This window comes from Coccomyxa subellipsoidea, assembly GCF_000258705.1.
Source record: "Coccomyxa subellipsoidea C-169, whole genome shotgun sequence".
Taxonomy (NCBI): Eukaryota; Viridiplantae; Chlorophyta; class Trebouxiophyceae; family Coccomyxaceae; genus Coccomyxa; species Coccomyxa subellipsoidea.
The window spans coordinates 875,425-891,832 of record NW_005178025.1 but is presented as its reverse complement, the minus strand read 5'-3'; the positions used below and the strand labels follow the sequence as shown (position 1 = coordinate 891,832).

The window sequence follows — 16,408 nt, the reverse complement described above, 5'->3', positions numbered from 1 at the left end:
GGCCGTTCTGTCACCTTCGTCCCAGAATCCCCTTCGCTGCCGGCGCCCTTCCGCTGAAATGCCATTTGTGGCTGTCATCTGTGGAGCTGGCCCGCATGCAGATTCTCCACTGATGGGTGTGGAAATGCATGTTTATCGCTCTGCAGCATGCTGGGATGGCCAGCAAGGGCCAGTTTTGGCAGCTTGTACTGCTAGTGCATCTCTTCTGTTGTGTACCGGTTGTGGTGACACAGGCCGGGGCACAGTATTGTGCATATTCCCAAACGATGGGTTTGGGTGTGCATGTTGATGGCTCTGCGCAGAGGTGGTCTCTGTGATGACTGGGAAGGGCCAGCTGTGGTCGCAGTTTAGGGCAGAGGGCATGCACTGCAAATTTTTAGGCGACCTCTGAGCACCCTTCAGTCGCTGAGGTGCCTGTCTGACAGTCTGGGTGGTGCACTGTCTGCACTTCAGAGAAGGGCTGTCAAAGATAGCTTACAATGTCGTGTTTTGAAGACATGGGTTGCCTATTTCCTACTTTCTGCACAATTAACCGGGTGGCTGGTGTTCAGTGTCACATCTGTAGCAGAGAGGAGTGAGGTTTGAGACTGCAACACAGAAACCATGCATGGCTTGCCCATACACCCGATAGCTCTGCAAGTCAGGTGCTGGCCTGGTTGAACTTGTCCTGAGGACAAGCAAAATAAATAATTGCCTGGCTCTCAGGTGACCTTCTGAAGTGATGCAGGTCGCACTGTCAATATTAATATCTTTGTCAGCTTCATAGGATGATTTGTAGGCCCCAGCCATCTTGACGTACCCCGCGGTGAGGCTTATGAGGCACGAGTGTTCCGTCGGATGGGCCGAAAGAAATGCTCCGGTCGCATATTTACTGGAGTCTTCCCAGTGGGCCTAAAATGTGGCATTTTCCTGACAGTACTGCACGCCTGTCTATTACAGCTCACCTTCAGTTTGTGGGTCAGCAACAATAAAAGTATTGCACCAGCAATGTTAGTATCTCTCTGAATGATTTGGCAGGTCGTGTAACATTGATCTTGCATGCTGTAGCTGTTCAACTCGGAATGATCTCAGCAGTTCTGCCTGCACAGCCTGACATGTATCTAGAAAATTCCCTAGACCTTTCATTCACATCATGCTGTGACGCTCAGGGCATGCTTATCAAAGTAGTGCTGATACAACAGTAGGCCCCTCACAAAGTCTGTTTCTTCAATGGCATCTTGCAGGAAGTCAAAGTCACTGCGGACCAGTCTGTCCACTTGGTCTCTCTGATCCTCTGTCAGCTCCGACACATCCTCCTGGTATGATGCCCATGCATCCACATGGATCACAGATATCCGCTGAGAACCCTTCTGTGCTGTTGATGCCTGTCAAACAGCACAGGTGGATACTTTCTCGGATCAGTGGCAGCCATGAGTATGCTGGACAGTAGAGGCTGTCCGAAAATATCATCAGCTTTTGCTGGGGCGCAACAAGAAGTTGATTGCGAGTGAACAAGCGCTATAATACCTTGGAGGCATGTGGAGGGGTCTGTGCTGATGGTGAGTGCAAACCAATGTACTGATCACTCCCCTCGGCTCTCAAAAGTGCCTTTGGCTCTGAAGGCAGCACAAGATAAGCGGATTAATCGAAAAGTAAACCTCAAAGCGCTATTTCCGTGATGGAGAGACTAACACGTCTCAACAGCGAAACGTTGAAAGACAGTGATCTTGCAGAATAGTCAAAATCAGTTTTGTAAATGATTAGTCCATGAGGGCTACCTGCCGGGGTGTCCAAGACCTGAGCAAGGTAGTTTTCCGGAATTTCGAGGCTTTGAGTCTTTGGTGCGAGGCAAAAAATTGACCGCCCCGCCTTCTTCTTCTTACCGAGCAATTGCATCTTTACATGCGGACTCATTTGCCGAAAACACAGCTAAATTGTGAGGGCGGTGATTGATCGTAATATCCAAAGGTGAAGCGCATTGAAATCAACGGTTTCATCAGTAACCGCAAGGGCAGTACGAAATTTCACATTTTGTGGGAATTTTGGTGATCCGCTTGACCAGATCAATATAGACCTATCCGAGTTTGACATTCATCAGCATGGCGGTAATTATATAATAATATAAATGCAGGGCAAGATTTAAAGCACAGAAATGCATCATATGATCCAGGAGCTGCAAAAATGCAGGAAGCACCCGGTGCCAAGGCCTGCATGGTACAGCAAGCAAGCGGCTTGGTTCCAGCTCCCGTAATTACGTCATACTATAAGTTATTCTCAGTGCTGTGTGGTTGGCTACGTCAGTTCTACTTGGCACTCTCATGAAGAATCAGCAACTTGCACATGGTCAGGACTTCTATCAAAGCAAAATTCCAATACAGGACCGGCAACTGCATCTCAATAATGTATCAATCTCCACTAAACCTCCTGGAAGCAGCTTCAATGGCAGGCTAGTCGCGCTGTCCAAGGACCTGAAAAATCAATTGCATGCTGCTCCAAACTTCTCCCTTGCGAGTACAGCAACACTTCTGTTCTCGAAAACAATTTTACAGTCTCTGTGCCGCCGGGCAAACACATTGTCCCGCAGAAGCTCCTCCTTATCCTGCACTCACCATTAAGGATTTTCACATAGCTGCATTCACTGCATTTCTTTCCCAACTTTGCAAATCTCCCAGGTCCTCCTTGCAGCAAATCAAACTGCAAGAAATGCAGCAGTTTCACCCTCAGAGTCGTGCATCCTGATGTGCATGAAAAAAGGAAAAAAGGTGTACACCCAAAAGGCTGAAGGGGGCTCACATGTGGGGATGGGACTAGGCGATTCCACTGGTCAGAGGCAATGTTGTCCGCTTGCAACAGAGCCTGAACGACTCTCAGCCCGGCAGCACTCTGCGGTGTGTCATCTAATAGCCCCACCTTCTGGAACTCTGCCTCCGCAGCCACGAGCGCAAGCCGCCTCACGTCTGCACAAGCAATCGACACGAATTCCTTGCATCAAGCAGTCTTGCATTCATCTTACTGGCTGATGTGTCCAGCGCAATAGACCAACAGCACCGAGGTGTCAGCCATCTGAGCGTTCTGAAGCATGCCCAGGATGCATGAAACTTCAGGAACTAGTTCACATTGATTGTAAATTATCACTTGCACATGTGATACTTCAGGAAAAAAGTTTGGATGTTAAGCCGGCCTCGCTGAAACTCAGAAAGTTGATAAGCCAGTGGAGGTCTCTGCAGTCTGCCCACCTTCAGGCGTGCCGCCGTGTTCCAGCACTTCAACGGCTGACATCAGCTGCAGCAGGCGGCCTCCGGTGACATCCACCACCTGTGCTGCAGCCTTGGCCGCCACGCCGCGCTTCTCAAGATACTGCAGCGCCTGCTCCTCACTCAGGTCACCCATCTCCACAGACGCCGCCTTGCTGCATCGCGACTGGCCTGCAGCACACATAAGTGCATCAGCCCACCCCATTGGCAAGGCTTTTGTATTTTGTGTGTCCACCCAGTCACAAAAAGCGCAATCACTAAAGTAATCCCAGCTTGCTGGAGCAGGAGATTGATGAGGGCACTGCAATCTTTTAAAGGGCCAGGCAAGTCACTAGGCAGGATTTCACACAATGCTAGTGTGTAGCTGTTCATGATCGCCTCAAGGCTTGCAATGCTGGTGCCTTTCCCAGGCAACTTCTTTCCATGGCTGTGTCATAAAAGGAGGAGGTGACGAATTCTCACCCACCTAGCAGGCGTGTGATGAGAGCGTCGTCGCTGGACACGAAGACAACTCTGACGAGGCCCCGGTCGGCCCACTGCTGCGCGGCGAACAGCATGTCGCGCATGACCGACTCTTTCGCCGCCAGCCGCTCCGCATTGTCTATTACTAACACGGCCGGCCGCCGCCGCGCAGCCCGGAATGCGCGTGCAGCTGTCTCCAGCGCACTCAGACAGGAGCTCAGCTTTGATGTCCGCTCCTGCTCGGGGCCTGCCCACCAGCATCCCTGTGATGTCTTCACCATGGGATGTCATGTCTCTTTGCAGGCTAATGTCCGATGCAATAAAGAGAGTGCTGTTCTGCTTGGAGAGATATCTGTTTGAGGGCTGCTTAGTATGTGGACATGCACTGAAGCAAAGGTACTGGGGAAGTCTCGGGAGTGTGATGGTGACAGAGGCAAGGGTGGTAGGAGCAGTACCGCCGGCTATGTTGAGGACGTAGTCATAGATGAGAAAGAGCGGGTTTGGCAGCTGCTCGACCAGCTGCAGGGTGCTCGCCAGTTGCTGGCCAAACTGGCCCGCGTCGCTGGGAGCCTCCACATAGAGGACCCCCTCCCTCAACTGATGCAACATAACGTTCAGAAGTATGATGCAAGGTATATAATGCAGGGATTGTTCCATGAGTTCAGAAAGTCCAAGGTGAGGGCAATTTTATGAGCTCACCTCATGGATCACTCTCTGGGCCAGCGTTGTCTTGCCACCGCCAGGCGGACCCGTCAAGAAATAAAAAAATCCGGAGGGGGTCTGCCCAGTACAGTCCAACAGCTGCCTCAGGACAGCGCTGTCCTCTTTTCTCTCCACATAGATGGCAGGCCTCTGCATGTCACAAGATGTTCATATTACGTGGGATTCCATGTTTCTCCAAAGCTGAGTTTTTGAAGAAAATTCAAAGCACCTTTCTCAATGAGTCAGCCATTGCCGAGGTGAAGCACGTCCTGGGACACCAGCCTGTCTGCAGGCGGCGCAAAACCAGCATCTCCCTGACGCGAGAGTGGATTGCAGAGACAGTGATTAGCGCAGCAGCGGCACTTTCGCCATTCTGCAAGCATTCAAGTAGGTCCAAGATTAGCAGCTAGCAAGTTTTTCCCTGAACCTAGGACTGTCAGAGATCATGCAAGCATCTTCAGCATTGCGCCTGGTGCATTTCAAATATCTGTGCAGAATGATGTATGCTGTGAGCAAATTCATCGGATCAGAATCACCATGCACCTTGAGCCATTCTGGCTGAGCCTTGAACCATTTGGCCATGCTGCCACGTGGTAGGGTCACAAGTCAAGAGCAGCGAGCATTCATTAATATCAAAATTTGAAACTCCAATTTATGATGATGTACATAGGCATTAGCTCAATGAAAGGCCCACTTTCTAGCTTTGGTACGACAGGTTCCTTTGATGGTGCATGCCCATCTTGAACTCGCCTCATTAACTGATCTGAATCGTGGTGACTGAAGAAGTCGGAAAAACTCACATTCACCTTCTAAGTGAAGTACCAAACGCGACTGTTCTGCGGTCGCAAACAATTCGATTTGCGAGTCAATCTGCACGTGACAGCAGGTGCGATCTTGCCCATGCATGTCAGGTGAGAGAATTGCTCCACATATTGAATCATGTTTTTGTGATGGCGAGAAGCATGGGACCACCGCCTCCAGGCAGGTGGCAGGGTGACGAGCTGCCATCGAGCAGCAGGTCACCAGCTGGCCCAACATCATCAGCAGCTGGCAGCGTCGATGAAGTGTCCAATGCCTGGAAGTATGTCAAAGCCGTGACCGATGGAGGGAAAGGAGTGGACCTGTATGATCTGCTTTCGCACAGCGTCAGGGACACACAATACTCATTGCAGTATCCAGGGGTGAGCATCAAAAGCGATTGTGCTTGGAGTCTCTGCAGGGGGCGCCTACGTCATGTCCCGATTAGATGATGAGTTCTAATATTTTTGCTTTTGGGGATGATGGAAGTCGCTCATTCCACTATATTCCATTTGACACTTATTGGGAACCAGTCAGATGTCTTTGGGATCTGCACTGGTGACTTGTATTTAAACTCAGATGGAATTTATCGGCAATAATCTCTTCCTGAGTATTGCCTTGGTATTGCGCAGTGGCCATCACTGCTGCGACCGCGCTCGCCAATAATGGGGAACATGCCGGCCATGGTGCTGGACAGACACAGCGCCTGCCAGACCGTGTGCTTCTGCGGGGTGTTCCCTGAAATCAACAGGGCCTGGGCGTCTGTGGACAACTCCTTCTTCATGTGGCGCTTTGACAGATGGTGCGCAGGATGCCCCAGCAACTGCCACCTCTGTGCTCCTGCTCCCAGCATGCTCCTCACTGAATGCAGGGTGGTAATATCATGCATGCACTGGCTGCACAGGAACGATGTTCCCCTGGAGTACAGCGGGGAGGAGCAGGCCATCTGTGCAGTGGGGCTGGTGAGGCCGCGGCCTGGAGTGTTTGTGGAGGCAATCCAGTATGTTCTGGTCCTCTGCACCACAGTGGAGGTGCGTCTCGCCCTGTGAGGCACAGTAGACTCACAGCTTGACATCCCTCACATCAGCAGGCTCACCTGCACAAGCAGATCGAGCAACATAGTTGCAGCAAAGCTGTGTAAGCAGTTGTTCTAGAGCTTGACTAGTGTGCAGATGCCTGGCCTCGTTGCTACCTACGCATCACTCTTTACCACCCCTCTTCAGGTCACATGATCACTCTTCTAAGCAGCGTTGATCTTATCCTGCTAAAGTGCATGCATATTCCCTGCTCAATTGCATACAAAGGTGGTGGGAGGCCCCTGAATGGAGCGATACCGCATGCTAACTTATTTGACGTGCTCCGCGCACCCTCTCCATTGATCTTGCACAGTCGTGCCAAGCCAGACGAATGCCCCTATGTCCTTCTGAAAGCACAGCCGAGACCACCTGACAAGGGCCATGTCTGCCGTGCGCATGCAGATTGTGCTGCTGGGCGTGTGCGTCAGCCCGGGCCCGGGCGGCGAGGCGGGGGAGGAGCTGACGCTGCAGCCGCTGCCGCTGTACGCGTGCTCCAGCGACAACGTGACCATGTGCTCCGTGGCTACCACGCCGGACGGCCGCATCTTCACCGGCGGCGCCAACGGCCTCCTCTATGAGATCGTCTACAACAGCACCGACACCTGGCGCAAAAAGCGATGTTACAAGGTCGGTCCTCCCTGGCAGAAGCTTATCTTCAGTGCAAGCATTGTGAATCGCAGCGGAGCACTGTCAGATCTGTTGCTCAATGTCATGCATGTGGCGCATGCAAACAATTACATGACAGCAGATTGCAGATTCATGATGCATGAAGTGATGGAGCACTTGCCCTCTGACATGACACATGTCAGATAGTATTAAATGAAAGAAATAGGTTCTGTGTCATATTTCGCAGTGGCGCATTGCGACTCAATGTGGTTGGGGTGTTGCAGAAAGACCTGACGAGTAGCTGGACCCCTTACCTGCCATCGCTGCCCTCCTACTTCAACAGCCTCCTGCCGCGGCCCAGCCCCATCCTGGAGATTGCCATCGACTCGGAGCGCAACATCCTCTACACCCGCAGCCAGAATTCCAGCATACAGGTGCACTGGACTTCCTCAGTCTTGAACAAAACCTGCTGAAGCTGCGTGCTGCGGTGTGGCAGATGTACTAATGAATTCTGATACATGCATGTAGGCAAGTTTCCCTGTCTGCATGCAGGTCTTTGATCTGGGAGCTGACGGCAAGGAGTTCAGGAAGGTGGCTGAGGTGACAGACTTCATCAAGCAGGCAGAGAGGGCGGCAGGTGAGATCCTTGGAGCAATTCCACCATACTCGTCACACCTGTGACAGATTTGCATCACCCTGTCAGCTTGCAACCAATCAAGAACTGTTCATTGTCAGAAAATTGTCCAAGATGTAATCGTGTGCTTGCTAACGCAACAGGCGGCAGGGACATCTTTGGCGGCCGCAGCAGCGCGGACCGCAAGGGCGCTTCTGTGGTGCACATAGCGCCGATCTCAACAGCCGAATCGGCGCGGCTGCACCTGCTGGCGGTCACCGCGGACGGCCGCCGCGTGTACTTCAGCACCAGCGATGCCGGCGGCTACGGCCCCGCGCGTTCGCAACGGCCGACGCACCTGCGCGCCCAGATCGCCCGGCAGGCACCCCCCCAGCCCACCAACGCCGCCGTCGCACGCGGCACCCAGCAGCCATCCAGGTGCAGACCCATGTGCTTCTGTCACTGCATGCATTGAAAACGGACCTGAGAGCGATCTGCTTCTTCTTCCTCTTCTGCAAGCAGCAATAAGAACCCTGTGTGAGGTGCTTGCTCCATCAAGGGAAGGTAGACATCTCGTTAAGTCTTGCCAGGGACCTGCCTCTTGCAACTGTTGCGCACACTGGAAGGCATTGGGCAATTGTCGGGCAACGCATGCTGCCCTTGTTGTCGAGCTCGGAGCGGGCTGGCTACTCCAGTTCTGCACACCTGTGGCGCTTATGTGAAGAGTGCCTAACACATTGCGCTGCTGCAGAGGGTTGGAGGTGGCGGTGGCGCACTACAGCAACGGAGTGCTGTTGCTGGCAGAGGCAGCGGGGCAGCAGGGGCGCAGCCGTCTCATAGTGGCCGCGCGGGACCTTGCCAGCCCACCCACCGCCACCGCCACTGGCGCCTACATTGGCATGCCCGGCCTGCGCGAGACCGTGGCCGAGCTCGAAATGCTCATCCCTGGTGCGCTGCCAGGCTCGTCCGATAATGTCTACCTGTCTGAATGCTTGTAGGAAATTTGTATGCTGATGATTATTGTCTGCCGGCATGCACGCGGGAATTGGCTGTCAGTGGCGTGTCGAAGAGGTAAAACAAACGTTGCGTTAATTGAAGATATGCTGCACGTAGCTAAATCATGTCTGTGGCTTCGCAGGGGAGACATGCGCGATTGCGGCGCTGGGCCGGCCGGCACTGACGGCTGGGACTGAGCTGGCAATGCGCGACGAGCTCACCACGCAGCTTAGCGCACCGCCACAGCCTTTTGTGATCATCAGGTGCGCCTCACAATGCGAGACCCGGCAAGCGCATCTTTTAGTCAAGCAGGCCTAGTGTCTCCAAATCATATGGCTGGAAGCTTGCAGGCCCAGCAGGTCTGCCAGCAGCATGATGCTGCTGGCATCTGAATCCGGGACAAGAAGGCACGGAGAAAGCATGCAGAGGCATCCGTGTGGAGACATCAAACGCAATGGAAGGCAGAAAACAATTTAAATCTGAAAGAAATGAAGACGGTGACATTGTGTGAAAACCTCATCTTGGTGCCGCCAGCACGGCGGGCGTGCTGGAGGCGGAGAAGCGGCGGCCGGTGGATGTGCTCTCCAGCATCCTGGAGGAGCGGTCCGCGCCCAAGCTCGAGCAGTTTTTTGCCGGCTACGGCGCGGCCGAGGTCGCCGCTATGTGCTTCTACCTCGCCACCTGCCCGCCATCTGCCGCCTCTCAGGTGCGCTGCTTGTTTCTTACCCTCTGTTGACAGCATTGGCACTGGCTGGCAAGGGGACGGTATATAAAATGAGCACCGTGCCCACGGTTGGTTGGCTCTTGTGTGGATGTGGCGAGTCCATTAAGGAATTGGATATGGGGCAGCGTTTTACCATCACTTATCTCCAGATGCGCCTCTTAGCATCATCCCAAAGCTACTCTTAAGTTTTCCTGCTGGTGATAGAAGTGGTCCAGGTGGCCGGGTGAGCTGTGCAGCGGTATGGAAGCACTTTAAAGACAGTGTCCTATGGTGTGGTGCAGACGGTGAGTCAGCAGGCGAAGAGTGCGCTGGAGAACCCGCGGCTGACGGGCGAGGCGGAGGTGAAGGAGAGCGAGGCCACGCGCTCCGGCGACCAGAACCTGCCTCCCAATCAGGGCTTCGACATGGGCCAGGTTCCTGCACACATCACCTTATTCATGATGTACCTGCTGCTGCTGCTGTAGTACCATCTGGCTACTGCACAACTTACTATTGTCAAGCCACATGCGTTAAGTCAGCCCAGACGTTTATCAAGTGGCAAGCTGGTGTGCGAGACTCTTGGAGGGAGCCCTTGCCTGCAACGTGTGCGTGGTGACTGACAAGAATAGGAAAGACAAGGCATGTGTGTGCTTGTGGCAGGCTGTGCCTCTAGCGGAGCCGGAGTGGTCGGCAGCGTACAAGGGGCTGTGCATGTACGTGGCGCGCGTGCTGCAGCCGGCCTGGGAGGAGGCCGTCACTGTGCCGGTCAGCCGCGGCAGCAGCCAGCAGAAGGCCAACATCCCCACCGACACGCTGCAGGTAGTTGCCAGTGCTCAGCATTTTTGTGCATCCCAACAGAGTGCATATTTCCTCTATCGTATCTCTAAATATAGAAGGAACAACATTTGGGCCTCTTTTGGATTTCAAACACGCTGAGCACGCGACCAGGATCTGCTCGAGCACGTTGATGTATTGGGCTCTGTGAGCTTCTTGAGAATTTGTTCAATGCTTCTTGATCATCGCATTGATGTGCCCAGGCAGCGCACACTGGGCATCTCCAATCGCTAGCCATCAATGTGATGGGCAAAAAGGTCCTTGAATGAATTTCCAGGTAGCAGGCGCCAGCACCATATAGATGCATCCCAACAGTCCTTCTGAAAATATTCCACCTGGTGTTCTTTTTACCTTTTGGATTTGAATTGGACTTCCCGGCTGCGCAGGCATTGGAGGACAGGCTGCGGACGTTGGAGGGCTTCCTGCGAGAGTACCAGGAGCGGCGGCGCCTGCGCAGCCAGCGGCAGCCGACGTCCTCGTCAGCGTCCACAGACCCAGTGCGAGGCTCCTACCTGGATGCAGGCGCGCAGGGGGGCCTCAGTCAGGGCCGGCCTGCAAAGCGCCAGCGCCTTGTTGAGGCAGCCAAGCTGGAGGACCAGCGGTGAGTCACCCAAAAATCACCAGCTGACTATTGCACTGTCTCATGAGATGGGCTGTGAGGCCCCAGGGGCAGTTGTGTGAGGCTGTAGAAATGTAAGGAGACAGTTCCAACAGACACTTAAGATGAGGGCAGGTAATAAAACAGATGAAAAGGGAATGGCCTTTTCGACAAGGAGTGCAGGTGCCGCTCAATCGCACCTGTGCTGAGAATGGCATTAACTCAGCTGTTCCATCGTCTGAGGTTGTGCCGTGTGCTCGTTCTCAGAACAGGATAGATACCCGGAGCAGCACTTCCATTCCATATCATACAGCCGGTTTTGCATCGCTAGTGCATGCATGCCACCTTAGCCCATGTTCATGACGGCCTTCAGCGGGGCGGCCTGTGCTATACAATACCGCGAATTGCTGCACGGCTGTTGCGCAGATCCCTTCTGCAGCAATGAGGGCCAGAGAACATTGCTTCCCAGGAGGTCCAGTGAACCAATGTGTGCCAGAGAAGCATGCTGAGCTGGCATGTGCGTTTGTTTGCAGGGTGGGGGCGGTGCGGGCGTTGGTGGCGCGGGCGGCGGAGGGCTGCTTTCTGCTACAAAAGCTGGGGGACCACAACCTGGGCCGCCTGGCCGCGCGCTGCGACGACGCCACGCAGCGATCCCTCCGCGACGCGCTCAAGCTGCGCGACTGGGTCACCGGCGCCCACGGCGAGGCAGCCGCCGCCGCGCTCATCTCCGTCCTCATCACCGAGCACCTCTCCGCCACTGGTGGGCCAACTTCTGCTCCGCCTTGTTTCTGTCCTTTGCAGAGAGCAGCAAAAGCCCCTTCCTGCTCTCTCCCGGTCTCAAGAAAAGTGTGGGCCATTTTCTGCTCTCCCTTGTCTTTGCTCCCTTGGTGACAGCCGAAACATCCCTGCTCATCTACTCTCTCCTGGTCTCCATTTGTCTCCAGCAGACTCTGGCGAATGGTGTGCCTCTTGAGGTTGGAGATCATGTTGCATGACGACCAGTTGGGCCGAGAGATCTGCAAATGTGCTCCAGCTCCATGGGTTGTCGAGCGCCCGGATCACCGGTTGGCTGCTTTTGCTATTCATAACCCCGGAAGCTCATGCAGACTACCGCATTGCATGAGCTTCCCCAGGGATGACAATATCCCCTATGAAATGCTGTGAGATTACATATTCTACCACCCTGTGCTACTCAGGGGAGACAATATGAACATGAGCAAACTGATGTGTGCTGGCGCAGGCGGGGTGGCGGAAGATCTATCGGCGGTGCTGGCGGGCGGCTGCCCCGGCTTCTTCAAGGAGGATGACAAGACCTTCTACGCGGCCAGCGGCCTGCTGCAGCGCGCGGAGGCCACCACCGCCGCCTCCGAGCGCGCCCATCTCACCCGCGAAGCCCTCCGCCTCATGATGAAGGCACGCGCATTCCTGCCCAATAGTCCTCCTGTCACTGCCTTCCGCTCATCACGCCTACGAAGTACCAAACCAGCTGTCTTGTGGATTTTTATTTCTTTGCTCTTGACCAGTTGCCACCATGAGGCAATTTTATGTAGTTTTCATGCCCATAAGGTTTCTTGGAGTGGGGCACGTGGGTCCATGTCCATGTCGTGTCGAACTTGTTGTTATGAGGTATGGAGTTTTGGCTGATAGGGGGCACTATTCCATGTTCCCATCATGGCCAGGATACTTCCAGCAGGAAAGGCTGGTCCACTTCCTACAATCTTGAATTAAAGTAGCATGATATGTGACCTGTGTGCTTGATGCGCGCAGGTGCCGCTGTCGTGCGACCTGGCGCAGGCGGTGACTCAGCTGGCTTTCCTGCGCTGCTACGAGGGCGTCGTGGAGCTGCCCCTGCGTAAGGCCGCAGCGCTCGACCCCGACAACACCGCCCGCCTGCCCGGCGACCCCGGCCGCGCCGGCAGGGAGGTACGTTTCCTCCATGCCATGTCCACACTTGTACACAAATTTGCGCATAGCCCCGAGTGCCTTTGATCAGGAGCAAGACATGCAAAAGCCCGGTCATTGCACACCTTGAATTTTTCTGCGGCGGATCTCTGGTGAATTTGTCCTGTAAGATGCTGCTCCACTGCATGCGCTGATGTGTGCTCATGTCCGTGCTGCAGGCTCGCTACGAGAACGCGTATGTGCACGTGATGAACGTGCTCAAGTACCTGATAGACCCCTCCGCCGGCAACGCGAGCACGCTGCCGCGCGAGTCCAGCCTCTCGGACGCCGAGCGCAAGGACTTCCTGGAGACCCTGCTGCAGGTGCCCTCTCTCCCATTCTGCATGGCATTCCTAGGATCTTGCAGCAGCGGGAAACCCTCTTTTGTTACAAAAAACTTTGCCCAGACTCTGGGCAAGGGTGGGGTAATGCTGCGCCAGACGCGTGCAGCTTGCATGATGCATACGCAAATAGTCTAGAAGAGTCAAATCCGATTTGGTCGAGTCTTTGTTTGCATGCGCATGGCCCATGCGACTGAACCTGGTCTTTCTGTCATCCAAGCAAGCACGCAGCATCCCATGACAGCGTGTGTGGTTGCGGGTGGCACAGCATGCGGCCAAGGCGGACGACCCATATTTCCACGAGGTGCTGTACAACACACTGGTGGACGCGCACGCGACAACGCAGCTGCTGCAGCTGGACAACCCCAGGCTGGAGCGCCACCTGCGCTCCTCCGGGGGCCTCCCAGAACGGGGGGGCGTCCCCCCCGGCGCCCCCATCGGGCCCCTCTCGCCCACTCAGGTGGCCCTTTGACCATCATCCCAACATGACCTCATCCTGCTGCATGCCACTCTTGGGTGTGAACATGTGGATGACGGGCAGATGGCGCCCAGTAAATGAGCATTAGCTTGCCTGTGTGTACATCTGGTCATTTCTGGTAAGCAAGGCAGAAGTGCGGATGCAAGGGATGTGCACGCAGTCAAGAGCTCGCGGTTCAAGCTTTTACAGGCTTCACTATCTTTATTGTTGAGTGCGGCTGCACAGGTGGCGAGCCTGGACACGTTGGCGCGGCTGTACATAGCGCGATTCCAGTACGCGGACGCGGCGGCCGTCTATGCGGCGCTGGCCGCACGCCGAGCCGGCCTTGGGGACCAGGCTGTAGACCTGGCCGAGCGCCTCGACCTGTACCAGAACGCTGTGCTGCAGGCGTGCTTCCCGGCCACTCATGTTTCATCTTATACTGCCGACAAGCTTGTTGTCTGGTCTGAGAAATGCATGGTGGGCCACAGATGATGTCAAGTCTGTATGAAGGCCGGGAAGATGGGGTTCAAATGTCTGGGCTGTGTTGCTGCTTGCTGCTTCACCATCTTTGAAGTATCAGTAAAGTCACAAGATCAAGCTCCAGAATTCCCCAGCACAAGCAAGCTGTCCCGCACTTTGGTGCATTGTAGAGACGTGCCCTCATGCACATGGCAGCAAGGAAAGCAATGGTTGAGTGCGCTGGTGCAGGCAAAGAGCCAGGGCAATTCGGAGCTGATAGACCGGCTGGAGGTGCGCCGGCGGCTGATGGAGCTGCAGCAGCGCTTGGTAGCAGAGCTGGAGGCCTCCCTGCCCTCCGTCCAGGTGCCAGCCACGCCCCTGACCAACCCAACATCTCATGCCTGAACTGAAGTACAAGCATATTGCAAGAGGCCGCATTGCGGGTCTTGCCTCTCCTGAGTCCTTCAGAAGATCGCGGCCAAATTTCAGACAAATTCTGCAAATACATGCTTATTGCCAGTTGCTTCAAACTAATTTTGACGCAATAACAGAAACCAAGAAAGTTCTCATCCACCTCATGCAGTCTGCTGAAGACCCTTTTCCCGGGAGTCACAAAGTAGCTGACATATATCTCGCACGGATTGCAGGAGGAGAGGCGGGAGCCCCTGAAGGAGGCAGTGGCGGAGCTGCGGGAGGGTCCGCGAGAGTTGGTGGACCTGTACAACGACTACGTGTGCCCCTGGGCGCGCTGGGGCCTCGCGCTGGAAATGGTGGAGGTCGCCAACTACTCGGACGCCGCCTATGTGCGCCAGCTCTGGGACGTCTACCTGCGCCAGGTGCCCTGCCTTCCTAGCTTCCTTATGCTCCCTTGCCACCCTGACCCCCAGGCTCGGCTGTCCGTCTTGACCCATTACCATGGGTTCTAGCCCTCTCTTTGTCTGGCAAGGTGCCGGCTTGGGGGGCAGGACCTTACGTTGTATCTGCTTCCATGCTGCTGCCCTGGAGCATGGTCCTTGCATATTTAGTGAAAGCAGTTCATCCAAGAGCAGGGGTGACGCTGGAATGCAATTCTTGTATGTGGTGTTGCGCTGCCGAGGGGCACGAGGGGACGCTCGCAAGGGGCTCGTGACACAATGTACATATGAGTGAAGGTGGACCTGGAAGACCGGTGCTGGCGAGTGACGAGGAGGCTGACCTAGCATCAAGGCTAAAGTTTTGGTCGATGGTGAAGTTTCAGAACATCTCATTTTTTGGACATGCACAGACAGGTGATATAAACGTGCGCGGCGCAGGGGTGGGACGAGGCGGTGGCGCGGCTGGCGGGGGAGGGCCGGCCGGAGGGCGAGGCGGCGGCTGGCGCGCTGGCGGAGGTGTGTCATCGCGCGCAGGTGCTGGGGGAGCGCATCTTCCCCAACGACGTGGCCTTCCCGGGCGCGCACGTGGCGCAGCGCCTGGAGCAGACCGCCTCGGGGCTCTGGCCCGAGCGCGGCGCAGCCGTCGACGACTCCGACGCTGTTCCCTCCGCCATGCTCCACGTGGGTTTCCTTCAAATCAAGCGATTTTTGGACCCCTGTGACGCCCTGCTGTCTGATTGCAATGGATCACGATGCATTCACATATGCGTGCCAGGAAAGCCTGTCTTGCCCTCCATATGCGAATAGCAGATACCATTGCCCGCCATGTACTATACATGGCTGCTTATGATTGTCAGCGTTGACAACTTATGAGTTTACTTGTCTGCAGCACCTCTCTTCAAGGCAAGCTCCTCACTGGTCATGTGGCATACCGGAACTCATCAGTTTGCGAGGTGACCGAAATGGTGTGGCATGTGCAGGCGTGCAAGGGGCAGGAGGCGGCGGTGCAGCGGGTGTATGACACGCTGCTGGCCGTGCGCGGCGGCGAGGCGGGCGCAGAAGAGCTGCACGCACCGAGGCTGCGGCTGCGGCTGCTGCGCTCGCTGCACTGGCTCGCGCAGCGCAGCGCGGAGCGGCTTCGCGACCGGCAGCCGGGGCTGTCCTACATGGCCTACCGTAGCGGCGTCGCTCGAGAGGTAGGACATGCGCTGTGCCTGTTGCATGCATGTTTGACCTTTAATTAGATACCTCACTTTCGTCTGGTGTATATATAGGACGAATGAGCATGTGACAATGACCTTCGACGTTTACATTCTTACATTCTTCTGCTGGAGCAACATGGTTGGAGTGATCCAGTTTAATGCACTTGCATGTATAAAGCTTATTGGGTCCATAGAGAGATGGAGTGTGCTACATCGCTCACACGGCATGACAGTCATGCCATGAATGGGTGCAGGTGGGCGCTCTAGTGGAGGCCTGCAAGACATATGCGGCAGAGGCGAGACGGCTGACACCTGCAGATGCTGCGGAAGGCGTTGCCCGGCAGTTTGCAGAGCTGCAGCAGAGCCTGGAAAGCGCACCAGTGTGGCAGCGATAGAGGGATTCATGGAGACCTGAGGCATTTGATGTGTCGAGGGTGCAGAAACGTTTCTGAAGATATTCCAGAGCTATATATTTGCTGCATTGGCCAGTCCCCTGAGAGAGACACATGTTTGGATGACGAGTATCGCAT

At 55.1% G+C, this 16,408-nt stretch overlaps 2 protein-coding genes across 2 annotated transcripts; one reads left to right on the top strand and one right to left on the bottom strand.

The window, feature by feature from the left end:
* Positions 1-2,455: 2,455 nt before the first annotated feature.
* Positions 2,456-4,979, bottom strand: COCSUDRAFT_44528 (hypothetical protein; the record flags this gene model as incomplete). The annotated part of the gene is made up of 7 exons (XM_005644182.1): positions 2,456-2,578; positions 2,773-2,936; positions 3,216-3,404; positions 3,700-3,942; positions 4,151-4,292; positions 4,395-4,547; positions 4,941-4,979. The coding sequence occupies 7 exons, from the start codon at positions 4,977-4,979 to the stop codon at positions 2,456-2,458; spliced, it is 1,053 nt and encodes a 350-aa protein (XP_005644239.1).
* Positions 4,980-5,359: 380 nt separating this feature from the next.
* COCSUDRAFT_67756 (nucleoporin-domain-containing protein) lies at positions 5,360-16,273 on the top strand (the record flags this gene model as incomplete). Its single annotated transcript, XM_005644181.1, has 24 exons — positions 5,360-5,542; positions 5,828-5,997; positions 6,100-6,226; positions 6,674-6,898; positions 7,162-7,311; positions 7,430-7,514; positions 7,655-7,928; positions 8,242-8,438; positions 8,629-8,749; positions 9,021-9,192; positions 9,492-9,623; positions 9,850-10,008; positions 10,410-10,624; positions 11,155-11,381; positions 11,862-12,064; positions 12,389-12,544; positions 12,742-12,885; positions 13,172-13,363; positions 13,607-13,789; positions 14,072-14,185; positions 14,470-14,658; positions 15,115-15,357; positions 15,657-15,872; positions 16,133-16,273. The coding sequence occupies 24 exons, from the start codon at positions 5,360-5,362 to the stop codon at positions 16,271-16,273; spliced, it is 4,218 nt and encodes a 1,405-aa protein (XP_005644238.1).
* Between the last annotated feature and the right edge of the window lie 135 nt (positions 16,274-16,408).